Source organism: Mesocricetus auratus, unplaced genomic scaffold (genome assembly GCF_017639785.1).
Source record: "Mesocricetus auratus isolate SY011 unplaced genomic scaffold, BCM_Maur_2.0 Super-Scaffold_100691, whole genome shotgun sequence".
NCBI classification, from domain to species: Eukaryota; Metazoa; Chordata; class Mammalia; order Rodentia; family Cricetidae; genus Mesocricetus; species Mesocricetus auratus.
The window spans coordinates 11,090,763-11,110,991 of NW_024429267.1; the positions used below are offsets into that span (position 1 = coordinate 11,090,763).

At 45.4% G+C, this 20,229-nt stretch overlaps 1 protein-coding gene across 2 annotated transcripts in view; it reads left to right on the forward strand.

Moving 5' to 3' along the window:
• Aldh1a2 (aldehyde dehydrogenase 1 family member A2) overlaps positions 1-9,201 on the forward strand; it is a 75,508-nt gene extending 66,307 nt beyond the window's left edge. Inside the window, exons 12-14 of one of the 2 annotated variants that reach the window (XM_005075463.4) lie at positions 75-149; positions 7,073-7,154; positions 8,559-9,201. In XM_005075463.4, coding sequence (XP_005075520.1) covers positions 75-149; positions 7,073-7,145 — 148 coding nt within the window. In that variant the 3' untranslated portion in view covers positions 7,146-7,154; positions 8,559-9,201. Of the gene's footprint in view, positions 1-74; positions 150-7,072; positions 7,190-8,558 lie in introns of both variants that reach the window. The other variant, XM_013117384.3, reaches the window with a different exon arrangement.
• Positions 9,202-20,229: the final 11,028 nt, after the last annotated feature.

Consider the following 20,229-nt stretch of genomic DNA (forward strand, 5'->3'; position numbering starts at 1 on the left):
AATAAAATTTTCTCAAAGAAATACACCAATTGGATTACTGGATTCTTACTAACAATGTTATTTTCTTTTTTCAGGATCAATTGTTACAATGCCTTAAATGCTCAGAGCCCCTTTGGGGGGTTCAAGATGTCTGGAAATGGCAGAGAAATGTAAGTGTTAGAGATTCTGATGTCTACATAGATGGAATGTGTCAGCACAGAGGATGTTCACAAAACACTTGGCTTCACCTTCACAACTCCATTCACAAGCTTTGTTGTACTGTTGTTTGAGATAGGGTCTCCCTTGGCAGCCTAGAATTACCTGCATCTTTGTAGTGTCTGCTGACCTCAAACTTAGAATAATCCTCCTGCCTCTGCCTCCTGAGTGCTGAGATTATGGGTGTGAACCATGGCACCCAGCCTAATCTAACATTTTACTGAGTACAAACTCATATAAGCTGAATATTCCATGGCATTAAAGTAAGCAAGATGCAGCTCCCTCATCCCCAGAGTGGGCAGAGAAAATGAATCCATTGTTAGTATTATCTTGTAAGTCCAGAGGAAAAGCTCAGTGTTGTCTGCTAAGGGCAGAAAAGACCCAATGGAGAACACACCATTGCAGTTTTCAGGCCTGGCATTCCCCAGCTGCCAAGCCAAGGACAACATCTTGTCACAGGAACATTGCAGCCTGCCTTCACAGCTTCAAAAAGCTTGAGCTGCTGCTCTGAAGCCTGAGGCTTTACCGTCATTCTCCAGAACATACCTCCAGAGCTCTGAGCTCCACAGCTTGTGGTGCATTCCCATGATGCCTGGGGGCTCAAGTGGCTAACTGCTGCTTGCCATTCCTTTTGTGCCCATCCAGGTCACCTGCCTGTACCACCTGCTCAGTCCCTATAAGTCCTTTAAAGTTGCCACTGTGGGGTTAGGACATGGGGTCAGGAAGAGAACTGGCTGAAAATATAAATTGAATATATCTCAAAGCCTTTCAGGGAAATTACTTGGGAAGTAGGGAGATCTCAGTTTTTAAGGCTAAGATGGCTGGCATATAAGGAATGTCTTGGCAGAGCCTGGTGTAGAAGATGAGTACAAGAATGTTGCATTAACAGTAGCAGGTGTTATTTTAGTTACTGGGGCCACTACAACACAGCCTTCTGGCAATGTAGACATTAGGAACTTACTGCTCATGGTTCTGGGAACTATGTACAAGGTCAAGGTGCTTGTTAGATATGTTGTCTGAGAGGGGTTCATTTCTCACAGATGGTACTTACCATGTCCTCATGAAGTTCAGAGGAAAGGAAGTATGCTGGAACCTTTCCTAGAAGGGCTCTGATCCCATTTGTTAGGGTGGAGTCCTCATGACTTAATCAGTTCCCAATGGCTCCACTTGTAAATACTATCACATTGTGCAATAGGTTCCAACATACACATTTTGGGGTGACACAAACATCCGGACCTCAGCAGCTGCCCTGAGCTAAGTATCTGTTGTATATCTGGCTTTGTGCTAACTCTTTCCCTCACGCTATCTCATTTGATTTTTGCAGTTTTATAGATATACATCCCTTTACATGCAGGAGACCTAGCTAAGGAGTAGAGTGGTCACCCAGCTTGTCCCAGTCTCACAGCTAGTGTCAGGTTTGACATTCTAACCAGATAGTCCTATGGCACTCAGCCATGGAAGCTTGGGGGCCAAGCACAAGGACTCTTCTGAAACAGTCTTCAAAACCAACAGAGTCGTCCTGAGATGCTGATGACCTGTAGAAACAGGGCTATAGCAGAAGGAAAGTAGACAAGAGACTTCTCAGTGCAGACTTCAATATAAATTGATTTTTCTGTTAGTGGCTTTCATGGACTGAGACTGAGACTTCCTGATCTGACACCCCCATTTAGAAAGCTCCTGTCTCTCAGTTTGAAAGGAGTGGATCTGTCTTCTGAACCCTGTGGCTCACAAGAAGGGATGTCATCCATGCCACTTCCTTCGATCATTACTGAGTGGCTTTTTAAAAGCTAATGGTTAGATCACAGTCTACTAAAATCTACTAGCTAGTAGTGAACATAGGACAGCAAAGCACAGGCTTAGTCTTTCAGGGACTGCAGCACATTAAGGCACTGAGAATGTTGTTGGGTAAATGAAATGTACATTGCAGAGATCAGAAGGGTCCCAGGGCAGACCCTGGAGTAAAAGAGAAGCTCAGGAACAAGGGAGAAAGTCTGGACAGCGGCTCACCATGGCCTTGTACTTGGGTTTGAATTGGCCTTTTAAGGAGGGGAGTAGTTGAGCAAATGGAGAATATTCCTTTGAGCTTGGAGGGCAAAGCAAGGGGGCAGAGAGGGAGTGTGAGCAGAGGTACTATGGGAAAGGTAGGAATGCTGTCTGTGGGACATGAGGAGGGGATCCACGAGCTTCATACACTGTGGCTGGCATTCTCTAGCCATCGAACTGTTCAGGTGGAACAGCTTTGAGGCTAAGAGCAGTTTTGGAAGTCATGTTGCTTAGATGCAAATCTTGGCACTTCTGCTTCCCAACTCTGTAACTGTAGGCAAAAACGTAATCTCCCTAAGCCTTGATGTCCTTCTCTATGAGATGAAAATAACTAGTAGCTGTCTGGGAGTGATGCTTTGTGGATATGTTAGGATTAAGTAGATAAACATGCAATGGTTCCTGGAAAGCCTTCAGAAAGTATTGCAGCTGCTGGTGGTGATCGAGGAGGGGATGCTAGGATGGTGGTCTTTTGCTGTAAGGAGCAAGTTGCTTCTGAAGTGTAGCGGGTTTCCTACCTCCCAGCCAGTGGCACCAACTCCTCTGCAGTCCTGTGCACCTGCACCTCTGCTCTCTACTTGTCCCCCAGCAGAACTGTAACTCACCTAGAATCCTGTTCTCACAGGGGCTCATACTCCATCAGCTGCCCTAAACCTTCCTGCACACACGACCTCTCCTTGGCTCACACAGGGCCTTAACTCTCTACCATTCTTGAGGCTGCATTCCACTTGCTGGCTGATTTCCTGCCTCTGTGGCTGTCTTCACTAATCTTTCTGGAGTGTTGGGACAGTCACTGGTTCTGGGAATACTGTTCTCATTCAGTGTTTTTGCTACAGATCATTGACATAGTGAATCACCAGTATAAAATAAACTTGTAATAAATAACCTCTGGGTAATGGGACCCAGTCCCGGGCGACCCCTGTCCCTCACCAGGAACAGGCCCTGCTGGGATTCACACTTTTGATGTTATGTAGGTCTGGTCTCTTCCCAGAAGAAATGGCCCTTTGCTAGAAAGCTGGTTGGGAGATAGTTTGGCTCTGTCAAACCATATATAACAATGGCCAAGAAAACCTGAAGAGCAGTGTCTGTCTACTTACAGACATGCTGGCCTTCCCACTGCAGTTAAAAAAATAATGAGGGGTGGTGCTCTTTGATGAGACTGGTTGCATCTTACCTAAGTCAAAGTTTCTCAACCTTTTTCTGTTTGTGACCCCCTTATTGCCTGAGAAACTTTTATTAAACCCTAGGTGTGTAGATATACAAAATAGGTATACAACCCAAACATGTCCTGATAATCATAAATTTCTCATAAAACAATTATTTGAAGTATTCTTATTTTATTGTTTATTAAAGATGAGTGAGATTTTTGCCTGTTTATGAGTTGAATGTACTTGTTTAGTTTTACATAAATAACTAAACTTGCTTGGATATTTGATGCTGTAGGACGAAGAGCATCTTCACCACCTTCCAAAGCTGAGAGCACTGCTTTACATAAACATGGAATGCCAAGTAACAAAAGCATGTTTAGGGCCACTTCAGAACATGCTGGAAATTCTATCCCAATTCAAAGTCAAAATTCATTCAACAAATTTTTATCAAACTCAAAAAGAAAAAAATTTGTATCAAACTCAGAAATTTTTAAAATCAAACATTCTAACACTACAATCCAAAGATGTTCTCATTTGCTACTTATAGGCTGTGGGAGTATGATAGGAAAATACTAAACTGACTAAATTTTCCGTAAAAAATTATGTTTCTGTAAGAAACCTTGTATGCCCAATAAACATGTAATTCATAACAGAATTCCCTGCCTCATAGTAAACAGTAGTCTGGAATCTGAGCTGAGGTGTTGAGGTTGGTAGGTAACACAATGGCGTGCTTGGTGCTAAGTGTGTGTTGCACGTTCAGAACCAAGCAGGCACGTATGAAACCACAAAATGCCATGGGCAAGCACAGCCTGGAAAACCTAAGATGCTGTGTATTTGATTTTGAATTGCAGTTTTGGCCATTGTGTATTCAGAAACCCCTTACTATTGGCAACATTTGATGACCCTATTCATGACACAAGCCCTTTTACAGGCTGTGATGTAAATGACCTGGTTCTCAGTCTCCGCTTACTCCCAAAACATGTTTTCTCTTTCTTAATGACATGGAGTAATAGGAAATGCTTTAAATAGATGAACCTGCTTGCCTTATATCTAGTCTGATAGTATCTAGAAAATCCACTTAACCTTCCCTCTGAGAAGAATTGTTTGCCCCATCTCCCAGTCTCCATGCCCACCCCCAGGTGGAGCAGAGAAGGGAAGCTGTAAGGAATACTGAATACCTAGCCTCAGTTTCTCTGAGCTGTAAGATGCCTGTTTTCTTTTTGTTGTTGTTTGGTTTTTCAAGGCAGGGTTTCTCTGTGTAGCTTTGGAGGCTGTCCTGGAACTAGCTCTTGTAGACCAGGCTGGTCTCCAATTCACAGAGATCTGCTGCCTCTGCCTCCCGAGTGCTGGGATTAAAGGCATGTGCCAGAGGTCTGTTTTCTACAGGTTATCTAATGGGTACCCCTTCCCCATCAGAGGCTAGAGGGGTGCTTCTCGGTGTCGCCTGCTCAAAAAATCCTGTCAGTTTTCTGTCTTTTTGTTCTTGCCTCCTCACAGGCCTAAGAGATAAAAGGTGGGAAAACACACGCTAAATATCACGCTGAACCAAAGGGGTAAAAAGAGGGCTGTGGGCATCTTAGACAGTGGGGATTAGGACTGAAGGAATGTGGGATGCTGTGCAGCTTCTCAAATCATGCACACATACATGTACACACAAATGCATGCACATGCCCTCATACAAAGCATACATGTACAAAGGAGTCATCTGTGGTCTGAGGGGATGGAATTGTTAAATATGCTTATCTGGGGACCCATTCTCCGAGACTCTGAGTATATCTGGGCTCTGGCCCAGGATCTTCATGTCATAATAAGCTTCTGGAATGGTGTTGGTGCAGGTGGTGTGGGGACCTCATTCAGAAAATTGCTGCAGCAAGCCAAATAGAAAGTAGGGGAAATACACACTCTAAACAGAAATCCAAGGTTCCTAAGATGGTTTGCTGGGTGCCACCAAAATCTAAAAATTTTTCCTTATCTCTGGGTGCTCCCCCTTGCTTTACATCAGAGGCTACTCTGGTCTGCTGAGAAGCAGCCGTGAGGACTTCTCAGAGAGGCAGTGTGTAGTGGTGATGGCGGCACTCAGATATGGAGGTGCTTCAGTAAGAAAGGGTCAGGCTCTTGAGCAGCAGTGAGGTTCTTCCTTGATAACTGTGGGTCTAGATGTGCCACAGACTTTAACTGTAGTGAACGGATTTAAGAATCTAAACCTCCAAGATTCTCGAGTCTCTTGGACAGTCTTGTCAAAGATTGGGCAGAATGACTTGCCCTGCTCTTCTCTGTCCCTCCCCAGGCCTCCAGAAGCAGAAACTTCAGTGTGGGGAGGGTAAAAACCTAATGTGGCCCTGCTCCTTGGATGATAACTGCATGCTGGGGCGCAGAAACTGCCAAAGGAGAGGTGGCTGGGCACCAAGAAGGAAGGGGTAGCTCAATGAAGCCCTTCATCCAGCTAGTGGAGTCACTGGTTTCCCCATCCGCTGACTCCTGGTTCTCTTTCTGCTCCATGGTGCTCCAATACACAACTCTGAGGCCTCTCACTGGCCCTCTTGATATCCTGGGCACAAGGAAGTCCTTTTGGCTGTAAGTTTGAATTACCTCCTTTACCTCTGAGCAGGCTGTGTATCCATCCATGCCTGGGACTGGACAAAGAGCCTCCAGCCAGTAAGGCCACCCACAGCCTTATGTCATGTTTCTGATTCCATAGACATGCCCTCGTACTTTTCACAGCTTGGAGACCAGAGTGGGAAGAAAGTGTGCTCAAGGTCTGCCCAAGAGCATGCATAAGGAAGCAGAAGGCAGTGAGTAACTTGACTGCCACTGGGAAGCGCATGATGGCCTGATGAGGAGACTAAGGCAGGAAAAAATCCAGAGAAAGCCAAAATAAGCTGGTAATAGGCACTCAGGGCCTAGATGGAGTTGGTAGGGATGTGGTGTAATGTGGCTTGGTCTAATCTTCTTGAAGTAGAATGGCCCAGACAGTGATGTTGTGCTTGAAGACTTTTCTCATTCTTGTTATTATCTCAGGGGCCTTTGTTAACTTGGGTGTGGTACTGGCAATGCTGTTGGAGCTGTGTGTAGGACCATGGGATCTCAAAAGAATAGGATGGGCCATTGCCCTGGGTCTGGCTTGTACAGCCCTTCTGTAGGAAGTGCATCGTTAGTGGCTGACTGATATAGAAGACAGTTTTTTCACTAGTCTGTCAACATAGAGACACAATTCTGAGGAGCCCATCCCCTGATGGAGACAGTGTGGTAACAGGGTAGGAGTGAGGAAGCAACTGTAGATCAAAAGCCTTCCTCCTCCCTGTCCTCTGTCTCCTCTCCCTCTTTGTCCTCAGTGTGCTGGGTGGTGTAGCCAGCCCACAGTTTTAGCGAGGTCAGACAGCAAGATGAATGAGCTCAGCTCCGTGGGGACAGTAGTGCTCTAGCAGAAGTAACCCGGCAGACCCTTCTTCTGAGTCACACTCACCTGCAAGGCACTTGGGCTACCACAAGTTGCTTGACTTTGCTTTCTCTGAGCCCGACAGTGATAACTCAGTAAATGCTTCCTGACAACCCTGGACCTAGGAGTTCATGTGTAGAGCCCAGTGGCCGGCTGCTCACAGGTGGCAGCTTCACCTTCTAGAGGATGCCACCACAGCTCAGGCGTGATCCCTAGGCCGTTGGTGTCTGAATCTGCCATTTGTATGTTTCAGGGGAGAGTTTGGCTTACGAGAGTACTCAGAAGTGAAGACTGTGACGGTGAAGATCCCTCAGAAGAACTCCTAAGAGGCCCAGGTGAAGAGGAAGCAAGGCTGACCCCCGCTTTCTCTGTGAGCCCACCTCTGAGTAGTGCAGGGTTGAGCCCAGCCCTTCTTTAGATATTGAGTTGATGACATAGCAGGCAGGTCACTTCCCCTTTGACACAGGCCAGCAAGGCAGGGTCTATAGACACTCCGGAAGAGGTTGTATGGAGCATGGGATGAAGAAGGGAGCTGCAGGATCTGGTGCCGTTGTCCCAGGGCTTTCCTGGGGGAAAGGTTGCCTTGGCAGCACTGTCTTCATTTCCCTCCTTCTAGTCCCTCCCCACTCCTCACTCCTCCCTCTTCCAAGGGAGGGAGCTCATTTAGGGCAGATGTTTGGGCCGGGAACAATTTTCCAAGGTTTTGCAGCCAAATTACCATTTCATGTTATCCATTTCTTCAAAGCAAAACATGAAATGGTTTTAGTTAGAGCCAGGGCAGACTAAAAATGCCAGGAGCTGGTACATTGCAGATGTTCTAAGTGGTAGGGATGTAGTATGTGCTTTTCTTACTTCCATAATTAACACAGCAAAAAGAAGATTCAGATGAGAAGGTCAGAGGTCATCTTGTGTAGTTCACAGCTTCTGAGCTTTCTAGAGAGAGCGTGTGTGTGTGTGTGTGTGTGTGTGTGTGTGTGTGTGTGTGTGTGTGTATAAAGCAGGATTTCTCAACCTGTGTTGTGGGTTATGACCCCTTTAGGGGGATCTAATGACCCTTTAACAGGGGTTGCCTAAGACCATCGGGAAACACAGATATTTACATTATGATTCATAACAGTAGTAAAATTATAAATATGAAGTAGCAATGGCAAGCATTAAAGGGCCAAAACATTAGGAAGATTGAGAACCACTAGAGTAGATGGTGACTGGTTGTCACATATAAGTTCATAGTTCCTGAGCTTACCTCATGGTTTGGAAATAGACTCTGTGTGTGTGTGAGTGTGTGTGTGTGTGTGAGTGTGTGTGTGTGTGTGTGTGTGTGTGGTGTGTGTGTCTGTCTGTCTGTGTCTGTGTGTCTTTGTCTGTGTCTGTGTGTGAAATTCTTGATTATTCTGGAATAGAGTAAGGGTGACCATAGCCCTTGTATTCATTGATGAATGGGATATTTCCCAAAGCTGATCTTAAGACTAACTGAAACAGCTCAGATAGACTCAGGAAGCCGGTGATGCAGAGGCCTTGCAATGACTGTTTCTAAAGCTGGCTGACAGTCCTTGAGAAGTAAGCCATTGCTGGAGTCAGGACCACGGCCTCCTCTGCATCCTCATCCCCACTGTGTCCACACCTGCTATTCCAATGCTATGGCTGCTTTGGTCCACTGTGCCTATGTCACCTGCCTAGAGTCAGCTGTCAGTGCATTGAAAAATGTGGTCCAGCTTGATGATTGCCTTCTCTATTTGCAGAGCACCAGTGTGCCATGACCGCCACGTCCCACCAGGCCTCATCTGTCATGCCCTGTGGCCGGCTCGTCCACACACTACTCTTGCCTCACAAGTGAGCTTCAGCCTGCAGGGGAGAGGTGCGAAGCAAGCCTGGCTCTCCTTCCTCCCAACCACACTGTTCCCTCTGCCTTCCAGTGAACCTCATTTGGTGTAGGCAGCACTGGCTTCCTTCCCTTCTCTCCCCAGCTGCCAAATCGAAGCCAGTCTCTAACCTGGGTGAACAACATTTATTTAAAAATGCCAAATATAACCTAGGTGTAGAATATGGGCATATATCTATCACCTTCTCTATTTAACGGTTTTCTGCTTTCTAACCAAACCAGTTTTCAGTTTTCTATTTATAACCTGTCTGTCCACAGTAGTTTCAAGCAAGCTCTCCTTACTGTTATTAACAAACAGCAATGTGCTCATACGGAGCCCTGACATGTGCTTTGCGTCTTTCCAGTGGGCAGTCCTGCTCTTCTTACGGTGCACCCGCACGAACACATCATTAACCAGCTAGTTCCCTTAAACCACAGTATAGAATGTGAAAATGAAGATTTATGACTTTTAATTTACTTCAAAAGAAACCTCTGTGCTAGCAATAAAGCATTTATATTGTGTACACCTCGGGACTGTTTGTGTTTGTGAGTCTGTCCCACTGAGCCTATTTTTGTCTTTACTTCTTAGCTGGGATTTTTGGCTGGGTGTGCTCTTACGTGACTGAGCAGAAGTCTGGGAGGGTATTTTATAGAATACATTAAGGTTAAACAAACAAACTTGTGCTCTGACACTACTTAAAACTTGTGTGTTTACAGTTTTCTGTGGCACATAAATATAGGCATATGTAAACTTCAGGTTTCGGGAACAAAGCTCAAAGGACTCTATGACGTGGAACTCACAAGCCCTGAGCTCCCCATCAGGGCTCCTGCTGCTGGGGCATTTCCCAATAGCTACACTCTTACCAAAGGGAAGTAAAATCAAAGACTGGCGAGCTGGTGGGGTACTTCTGCGGCTGTAAGTAGGACTGCTCTGCTGGCCAGAGCTTACTGACATTCTCTGTGCTCCCAGAGTTCACTTTTTTACTTACAGTAGGCTTGAATTTTTTATTTCATTTGTCATTAGTGTGTGTGTGTGTGTGTGTGTGTGTGTGTGTGTGTTCACATGTTCAAACACATGCAGTATGAATGAGGTTAATATAAGAGAGCAGTCTTGGTGAAAGCAAAGTGTTACAGAGACAGAGGTGAGGCAAGCCTGCTAAGACTAACAGATGGGTTGGCCAGGCAGGTCCAGCATGCTGGCAACAGGCGCAGCCAGAGGCCCCGGAAGTGGGTTTGCTATAGAGTGACAGACAGCAGCAAAGGTCAGAGAAAGTGACAGTCTGACACTATACTAGTATGAGTCATAAGGATGGCAAGGAAGGAAAGAAAAGAAGCTACCAACACTTGAATGAATCCAAAAAAAGCGTATAGGGAATCTAGTTGTACCTGTTGCCTTGCAAACCCCATGGCATAAAGTAACTCAGCCGACAGTGACTTTCTTTACCATCTCATGAGCCCCTTCCCAAGGTTACAGCTTTTCTAACTTTGCTCCTTCTCAGCTTCACACCTGTGTCCATAGCAGTAGCTGAGTGCCAGTGTGGTAGAGTGAATAGAACAGCAGTATGTCAGAGGGGGTCAGAAGGCAGATAAGAAGGAACGAGAGAGACGGCTCACTGAATTGCTTGCCTCACAAACATGAGGCCCCAAGTTCTTTAATGTACCATGTGTGGAAACAGGTAGTACCATAAGTTGCCACTCTAGGTGGCCGACAAGAAGGAATTGGGATAAATTCAGCATCAGTCCACAAGTTGGACACACGTCTCTAGAATCTTAGAGGTATTTTCCTGGGGCCCCAGAAATCTTGTCTTTGGCTACAGGTATGGCGGGGCCTGGAGAACTACCCATCTAGGAGTGTTGGAGTTGGTCTGCTCCAAACATTGAATCTAAGATGACAAGTGTGTCTCTAACCACTTTCTAAGGAGACCATGGTGAAAAGAAATTAAGTCTGGTGATAATGAACAGATCTCTAATTTGACTTAAGACCCTCTTAACAAAAGGGAAACTATGTGTGGTACTAGAAACCTAAACTCTGGTCTAGTGAAGTCATGGATCTTGGAGGAGAACCTCCAACCACAAATTTTCAAAATCAGCACAATCCCTAACTGCATTCTATGTATTTGACTTACACTCACAGATAAATGTCATCCTCACCCCTCATCAAGGAAACTGCAACAAAAACTATTATGGAAAACCACAACCAATAAAAATGCAGTTGTGGAACCCAGTCCCAACTAATACATTCATAACACAACACTTGTACTTAAGGCTCAGGGATCATTGTAGAAGAAGGGTCTGAAAGTTTGTAAGAGCCAGAGGAGCAGAGAGTTTGCTGTAAGGTTGTGTCTCCTAGGCATATTAGAAGCTACACCCAGAAGATCTCACCAATTGGCTGCCCAAAAGGAACTGAACAGAGATGTCACCAATAGTCATGCTAATATGAATGCGGAAAGCCCAGGAGGCTTTACATAAAACACTACGGGCAGCTAAGGGATGTTGAGAATGGGAGAAATAGACTTCCCAGGGAAGAGCATACTAATTGGTTATCACATACCACATGGTCAGCCCTGAAAACCTACATACAAGTAACGTTATACAGACTGAGCAGAAACGAGAGGGGGAGAGAGAGAGAGAGAGAGAGAGAGAGAGAGAGAGAGAGAGAGAGAGAGAGAGAGAGAGAGAGAGAGAGAGAGAGAGAGAAGGGCTCCCAAGGGCCTGAGGCTGTAGAGTGCTCAAGCTCTGCAGCCGTGGCACAGCCAGACCTTGCCATATAGATAGACAGCCAAAGGAAACCTTATCCAAGCAGTTTCATATCCAAGCTGCCAGGCAAGCTGGCCTTCCTCTCAATCTAGCCAAGAAGCAGTTGCGCTCTGAGAGGTCATTGAGAGGAAAGGAGCCTTGTGCTACTCCAGGGGGACCCCCATGTCCCCATTCCAGCCTGTCCAGTGGTGATCAGTGGACCTAGGACACTCAGCGTGGCGCAGACAGCTCTGTCAAGGCCTCCAGGTCTTCCAATGACCCTACAGCATGTCTGTGCAATGTGTGGAGCACACGGGGCTCAAACCTGTGTGACAAACCAGCATCTGTAACCCTTTTCCTCTTACTGAGAGAAGTATTCAGGAGAGGTCTGGCATCCTGACAGAAGCTTCTCTCATCCAGGGTTTCCCTGAAGAAAGCATCTTGGGAGCCAGGGTGCTTCTGCTGTCCTCACAGCTGGCTGAGGCTCCATGAAGTCTGTTGTCCTATGGACTGGCAGATTTTACTTTCTGTAGCTGTGTAGGGTGGCATGTGCAGCATGTCTTGGGCCAACTGAAGTTACTTGTCCCTCCTGTTCTTCTGAGGAGCAGGCAGGGTGGGATTGATCATGAAAACCCCTAGCGGGGGAGGTGGAAACCCCATACCTTCTAAATGGTAACTGAAGAAACTGGACCAGAACTGCTCACCTTATTGCTTCCCTTTTGTGTTCATGTGTGTGTGGGTACCCATGTGTATGTGGGTACCCATGTGCCCATGTGTGTGCATGTGGAGGCCAGAGGACAATGCTAGGTACCATCCCTTACATGAGGCCCAACCTTTTTTGTTAGACAGAGTCTCTCATTGGCCTGGAACCCACCAATTCCATTAGGCTGCCTGGCCAGTGGTACCATGTGTCTCACAGCTTTTTACATAGGCTCTGGGGTCAAACTCAGGTCCTCATGCTTGGAAGGCAAATGCTTCAGCAGCTAAGCCATCTCCCCTGCCCAAATAGCCTGATTTCTTTTCATCACTGTCTCCCTTCCTCTGTGTTTGGAGAAACACTTGCGATCTCCTGTTCAATGTTCTGACCAGCGTATAAGGCAGACCAACTCCAGCACTCCTGGCTGGACCAGAGAGTCAAGGACCTGCCACACCTGCAACCAAAGGCAGAGTTTCTGGGGCCCTAAGAAGAGCGCCCCCCGCCCCCACCATGATTCTAGGCAACATATGCTGAATTTACCCCAGTTCCTTCTTGTGGGTCACATAGAGTGACAATTCTCACTACTCCCTTGGAGGTGGATGAGTAGCAAGAAGTGGGAACCCATCATGCTTAACTAACCAGAGTTTGCAAAAGCCAAAAAGAGAGAGGAGTCATTTGTGAAACATCAGAAACCTCAGTCTCCACTGGCCACTAATGAACAATAGATGATCTGTGTAAAATGGAATAAAACTCAGATGCTATGTTAGTACAGTTAGCTCAGGTCCCCTGGTAATCCTAAAGGAAGTGTAATGCCCACCAGTGCTCAGGCTGGAAGTACTGTCCATCTTAGCCCCGAGTTGCCAATTTTTGTCCGGGGAAGACGGGTAGACAAGCAGCTTGTCAGTTAAAGTAAGGGGAAGAGCAAAGGAGGCAGATAAAGGAAGCCATCACTCACATAGGAGAGCAATGTACAAAATAAAATGATTCTAAAGGGTTTCTACCAGCATCTAATCATGCCAATCCTCACCTCTAAAATGGGGTGATGAAATGGCCCACCTTACCCACTTGCTCTGTGATGGTTTGAGACTACTCATGCAGTGCTTGGCCCCATCATAAGTGTTCAAACAAGCAAACCATGCCAATGACAAGTCTCCATCTCTTAATACAGTGAAAGCTCTGGGGTTGAAAGGCTAATCACTTTTTAAAAATTCTGTGTGTGTACAAATGATAAATGGGCAGAGAAAGAAATCAGGGAAACAACACCCTTCACAATAACCACAAATATTATAAAACATCCTGGGGAAAGACCTTTATGACAAGAACTTCAAGTCTTTAAAGAAAGAAATTGGAGAAGATATCAGAAGATGGAAAGCTCTCCCATGCTCATGGATCAGTAGGATTAACATAGTAAAAACAGCCATCTTACCAAAAGCAATCTACAGATTCAAGCAATCCCCATCAAAATCTCAACACAATTCTCTACAGATCTTGAAAGGACAATACTCAACTTCAACTTCATATGGAACAACAACAACAACAAAACAGGATATCTGAAACAATCCTGTATAATAAAAGAACTTCTGGGGGTATCACTATCCCTGATTTTAAGCTCTACCACAGAGCTATAGTAATAAAAACCACATGCTAATGCCATAAAAAGACAGGTGAATCAATGGAATCAAATCAAAGACACAGACATAAACCCACACACCTAGGACATCCTATTCTCAACAAAGAAGCCAAAATTATGGAAAAAAAGAAAGTATCTTCAAAAATGGTGCTTGTCTACCTGGATGTCAGCATGTAGAAGAATACAAATAGATCCTTATCTGTCACCCTGCACAAAACTCAAGTCCAAGTGGATCAAAGACCTCAACATAAATCCACCGGAACTGATAGAAGAGAAAGTGGGAAGTAGCCTTGAACATATTGGCATAGGAGACAACTTCCTGAATAGAACAACACTGATAGTGTAGGCATTAAGATCAACAATTAATAAATGGGACTGCATGAAACTGAAAAACTTCTGTAAGGCAAAGGACACTGTCAATAGGGAAAACAGCAGCCTGCCGACTGGAGAAAGATCTTCACCAACATCACATCAGACAAAAGGCTGATCTCCAAAATATATAAAGAACTCAAGAAACTAGACATCAAGAAACCAAATAATCCAGTTTAAAAAATGGGACACAAGGGCTAAACAGAGAATTCTCAACAGAAGAAACTCAAATTACTGAGAAACAATTAAAGAAATGTCCAACATCCTTAGCCATCAGAAAATGGCAGATCAAAATGATTTCAGAATTCCATCTTATATCTGTCAAAATGGCTAAGATTCAACGATACAAATGACAGCTCATGCTGGTGAGGATGTGGAGCAAGGGAAACACTGCTCCATTGCTGGTGGGAGTGAAAACTTGTACAGCCACTTTGGAAATCAATATGGTGGTTTTGTAGAAAATTAAGAATTGATCTACCTCAAAACCCAGCTATACCACCCTTGAGAATATATCCAAAGGATATTCAATCATGTCCCAAGAACTACGTTCATAGTAGATTTATTTGCCATAGCCAGGACCCAGAAACCTACCCTAGAAACTCCCTGCCACCTGCCAATCACTGACACCTAGATAGCTGGTGTTAACCAGTTGTTCTGGCTTCCTTCTATTTGAAAAGACAGATAGCAAGCAGGAAAGTTAACCTGGAGGAGGACTTTGACGCACTGCACTGAGTAAGCGGTGGCTAGATTGAAGTTATTACTGTTGTTAGATTATTGCTGTTGCTGTGGTCCCATTGATGTGAGAAGCATGGTAGCTTTTTGACTAGAGGTAGAAATAATCAAAGTCCTTAAGAAGGAGATCAGACTCCACCAGGGAAGACTAACCTGGGCTGGAGAGATAGCTTAGCAGTGAAAAGCATTTGCTGTTCTTCCAGTAGACCAGAATTCAATTCCCAGCATCCATGTTGGGCAGCTCACAAACACCTGTAACTCTGGTTCCAGGGGATCTGAATCCTCTTTTAGCTTTTAAAAGTACACACACACACACACACACACACACACACACACACACACACACGTGCACACGAGCACATTCTACTTGTTATTTTAAAAAGATGTGCGCACACACTCACACATCTTTTTAAAATAACAAGTAGAATCTTCTCTACCTAAATTCATGCTCCAGGTGGTCTTTGTAGACAGGAGCATCTCCCCATCAGCTATGCCTGAAGAACCATGGATTGCAAACTCCCAAAAACCTGGACCAGTTCCTCTGTTGCTTGTGTGGTTTCATTCCCACATAAAACTGTTTTTTTGCAAACTAAATAAAAGGCTTGCCCAAAAGACTACTTGATAACTTTTACAAACCTAGGACAAATAAACCCATCTGGGAAACCCACTCAATCTTGAGGGCTTGGCTCGGGGCATGATGACCCAGGAATTCTGATCTGACTTCTTTTCCCTCTCAAAGATAACAAAGAAATGAGTGCCAAAACCACATACATATTGGAAACACTTATCTTTTCCTTCCCTCTAACCCTTAGAGATAGCAGCTTTGGAAGAGCTTTGTACTAAACAAACTCATCGGGAATTCTTTTCAGGAAATTAAGCCACAGTTTGAGTCTTGTCTATTCAACACATTGTTTAGAAATGTTTGGGTAACCTTTAGAGTTTGTCTCCAGGACAGGGATTCCCATACCCTCCAAGTGAATTCTTTCTGATTTTGAAGGCCATTAAGACTCTAAGATATGTCTTCATTTATGTGGGTTTGAGTTACACATCTGTGTCCTCTGCTGAGGGCCGGGAAGCCATGACACTTGTAAAAAGTAAGCCTTCTGTAGAGCTGCCATGCTGTCCTGGAAAGAAAGGGGGAACCTGTAGATGTGGCTACAGCTTCCCACTAGGGGGCCTCACAAGGTGATGGGACTCAGTCTGCTAGGGGGTCAGGGCCAGGGTGTTAACAGATGTGAAGCTATGAGGGCATGGAACCAGCTACATGGAAAACTGTGCAAAATCCTCAAGAAGTATGTACACCTATGTCCACAGCAGTAGCATTCATGAGAGCTAAATGCAAAAGCTGCCCATAGCCATTAATGGAAGGGTGGACAAGCAAAACAAGATGAGTAAGGGGCTATGTATTTATTTTTATATTTTATATTTCTTTCCCCATAGTGAGTCCTAGCTACTTCCTTCTTGTTGAAAATGTACTGAAAGTTTTCTCTACCTACCTCATCCCGAAGTGACTAAGTCTCTGCTTCTGGTGCTAACAATTATTCTATGCATTGTATTTGACAATGCAAACATTATATGTTATGTATTAATATATGTATTATTATATATTATTATATATGCTATTCAGCTTTAGCCCTGGAAAGGTAGAAAATCTTGAGATGAACTAAAACAGGAATGTCTTAATAAATCTTTAAGACAGTATGTGAAGTAGTATAAGCCAGTTTCAAAAAGACAAATGCTAAATTCGATGAGGTTCCTAGAGTCACCCGAAGGATGACTGGATGGACGGTGGGCATAAGGGGTTTGGAGAGAGGAACGTGGACTGAGTGTTCCATGTGTGCAGAGCTTCATGTGGGCAAGACAGTGGTGACGACAGCCCACAGGGTGAATGTTCTGAATGCCACAGAACTATGCACTCAGTGTAGTTAAAATGGGAGGTTTTATGTTTTGTATATGTTACTACAATACATGTTTTTAAAACCTGCCCATAGTAAAATTTTATGTGTCCATCCATGTGCTCACACACTCAGGGTATATGGCTGATAAAACTTGAAGTGTTGCTCTCGCAATAACACCTGTATTTTGGCAGGAGCGAGGCCTTAAATCAAGGTTCCTCCTCCTCCTAGCTAGAACAGCAGAATCTGCAAGGAAAGCAATGGACACTGGAGCTCCCCCTGCCCCCTTGCCCTTTCTCCAACACACACCTTGCTTTCCTCCCTCTGCAAGGCAGGGCTGACCGGGGCCAGGCGCATCCATGATGGGTCCTCTACAGCTCCAACAGGCTATTTCTCATCTCTGCTGCTCTTTCTTTTTTTCCTCTGACCCAGACTTGAAGTGGCACAACTCATACTCCTGGTTTTCAAAGACACAGATGTGTCAGGTATAAAGAACTGGCTTCCCAGGGGACAGTAAGTCTCACCATGTTTCAAACACAAAGTCAATTTTGGCAGGAATTGTAGCAGTATGATGATATTTTAAGAAGTAAAGAGGGCATTGGGTAATATTTAATCTAATGCCCTCAGTTTCCAGATTCAGGAAATGAGCCAAAAAGAGAAGTGACTCCCAGGGGACCAACCCTTGTGATCTGGGGCTGGAAACCTCAGTACGTTGCCTTTTCTCCTCTGCCTCCTGGGCTGCCATTTGGAGAGAGCTGGTATCCTGCTAAAGAATAAGATGAGGTGGCTTGTGTCAGATGCTTCCAGAAAGTTCCACGAAGTATATTTGTAGGCCATAAGTGTGCCCTCAACCCATTACCACTTGGTTGATAAGATTAACTTGCAGAAAAACAAGAGTTTTGCAGACTGTGAAACCTGGAACAAAAAGTCTTTTTGTGGAAAAAGAAACATCAAGAAAAAAAGATGGTAAGGTGCAGGGGATGACCACGGTAACTTTTCAAGTCCAGGTATTAAAAACAGATGCTTGTGTGCATGTGTGTGTGTGTGTGTGTGTGTGTGTGTGTATGTGTGTGTGTGTCCATATGGGTGTGTGCGCCTGTGTATGTTGGTCCATGTGCATTTGTGTATGCACATGTACATGAGTGTATAGGCTGGAAGCCAACAACAGGTGATTTCAGGCCATGCATCTTTCTTCACCACTCTCTGCCTTCTCTTTTGAGCTAGGGGCTCCCACTGAATCTGAGACTGTCTGATCCAGTGACACTAACTGGCCAGGGGGCACTGCACATGCCCTTGCCTCAGTCCATGCAGCCCTGCGGATGTGCACAGTGGCTCACTCATCTTTTCCACGGCTACGGAAATCAGAGCTCATGCATCAACAGCAAACATTTACCAACTAAGCCATCTCCTAGCCTGGATTTTCCTTGCTGTCTGTCCTCCACTCCAGAGAGGCCTTAATTCAAAGTCTGCCTTTTCACCATGGCCCAGTCAATGTCCTTTCAGAATTCAGCTTTGTTATCCGCAAAATCAGGGGTCTGAACTGGGGAGGGAAGTGTGGTCCTTGAGGATGGTAGAAACTTGTCAGTGAACTGGTCCAAAAATGTCTCCCCATTTTCTCCCTGGAGAGCTTGACTCAAGTGAATGGAGAGGGGGGTCCTGAGTGCTATTTATTTGTCTTATTTTAAATTTGAATTATTTTACCTATTATTAATAGTTGATTACAAACATTAGAGTCTTCAAAAGGAAGAAGAATGTTTTTGTACATTGGATACCCCAGCAATGTCCATCCAGCAGTCTTTCTCCAGACAAACCCAATCTCGTTTCTTGGTAGCTCTCTGGAGATGGTCTCTGAAGCCTCAAACAGCCCAAGTACTTGGGCTACAGCTGGTCTTAAGACAAGTCTGGGGCCTGCTCTGCATAGTTCTCTGCCAGGCATGCCCCAGAGGCCGGGTGTACACTGGCTGACGTCCTGCTGAAAGCCAGCACAACTCAGGGACCTGAGAGCTACAGTTGTGTGCAGCCTCAAGCCTCTCTCCTCTCGCAAAGGAAAGTAGAATTCTTCCCACTGGCCTGGAACCAAGCTGGGAAGGGTTCCTACACTCAGAGTGTGACAACAGGGGTTTGGGGTGTCAGGGTGATGACTGTGGAGAGCCCCAGGTATTGCCTGAGAACGAGGCTGGTCAAGGTGGAAGGTACCTCTCCCCAGGCCCCTGGGGAAAAGCGGAGTTCTGTAGCCCTACCTTTCCCTCCTCTGTCCTTAGTGACATGGGAAATTGGAATGCAAGATCCTTTCCAAAAGCTGACTGATTATGTATCTGAAAAACTACCCCAGATGCTGGAGGGTAAAAGCCCCCCACTCCAGGGACTAGAGTCAGTAACAGCTCGCGGATCATCTGTGAATGGTCCTAGCACTCAGTGTCTTCACATTCTCCTGCTGTTAGTCAATAAATAACACAGTGAAGCCACACCAGGGGTCTGGTTTTTGGACAAATTATCTTTTCAGCACTTGGGTCCCTTGACTTCGTATCTGGGTTGCCTCCGGTGTCCCAGCCAGTTGGCTTGCCTCAGAGCTGGGCCTAAGAGCAGACTTTCTGTGTGAGCATAGAAAGAATCCCTTTGCATTGTTGAAAACCTAGAGGGCCCTGGGAATGGCCCCAATGCTGTGGGAGGGACCCCTACTAGGATCCAGGCACCTGGGTTCTGGTCCCAGCTGTGTGCTGACTCCACACTCTTGGCCTTGCTCTGTAGCCTCAGGGCTGCTTCTCTTCTCCACATGTGTCCCTTGTGTTCACCAGAGTTCTCCATTACATTGTTGTGCTTAAATCTCACCACTCCCTGGGGTGAGCGCTGTGAGTAAGCCCATTTTATTGACAACAAATGAGATTGGAGAGGATATCAGAACAATGATGCAGGAGCCAGAAATCCGAGTTCTTCCTGACTGCATGGTATCTGACTCTGCCAGACCACTCTCCAGTCTCCAGATGTATCCCTTCCAACCCACCCCTATGCACATGGTATCCTTCCTCCCTACACAACCACAACCACGTCTATTTCTTCCCATGCCCACTTCCATATGCTCATTCCCGGTGCTCTTTCCTTCTTCCATCCTTTTAACAAAGATAGCAGGCTCTGTCAAGAGTCTGGTCCCTGCTGGATGCAGAGACTCCATGAGAGAAGTATCGGTCCTGGTGCACCCCCCACTTCCGGTCTGACACAGGAAGCAAAACAAACCTCTGTAATATGTGGCAATCCTTCACTAGCAATAAGAAGAGCTTCCTGGGAAGGTAAAGGAAGGTGGGTAATAAATTTTGATAAAGGAGAAAGAACTGATGACATTTAGAAGAGAAATTTTATGGGGAGGATGACATTTGAATTTTTTTAATACCTCCTTGCTCTCAAGAGGGATTTTAGAAGATGGGTGGAGGTCAGAGGTCAGAGAGTGGGAGCACTGATTTATCATGCAATCCACTAGCATGCAAGGCCTTTTCTCTTG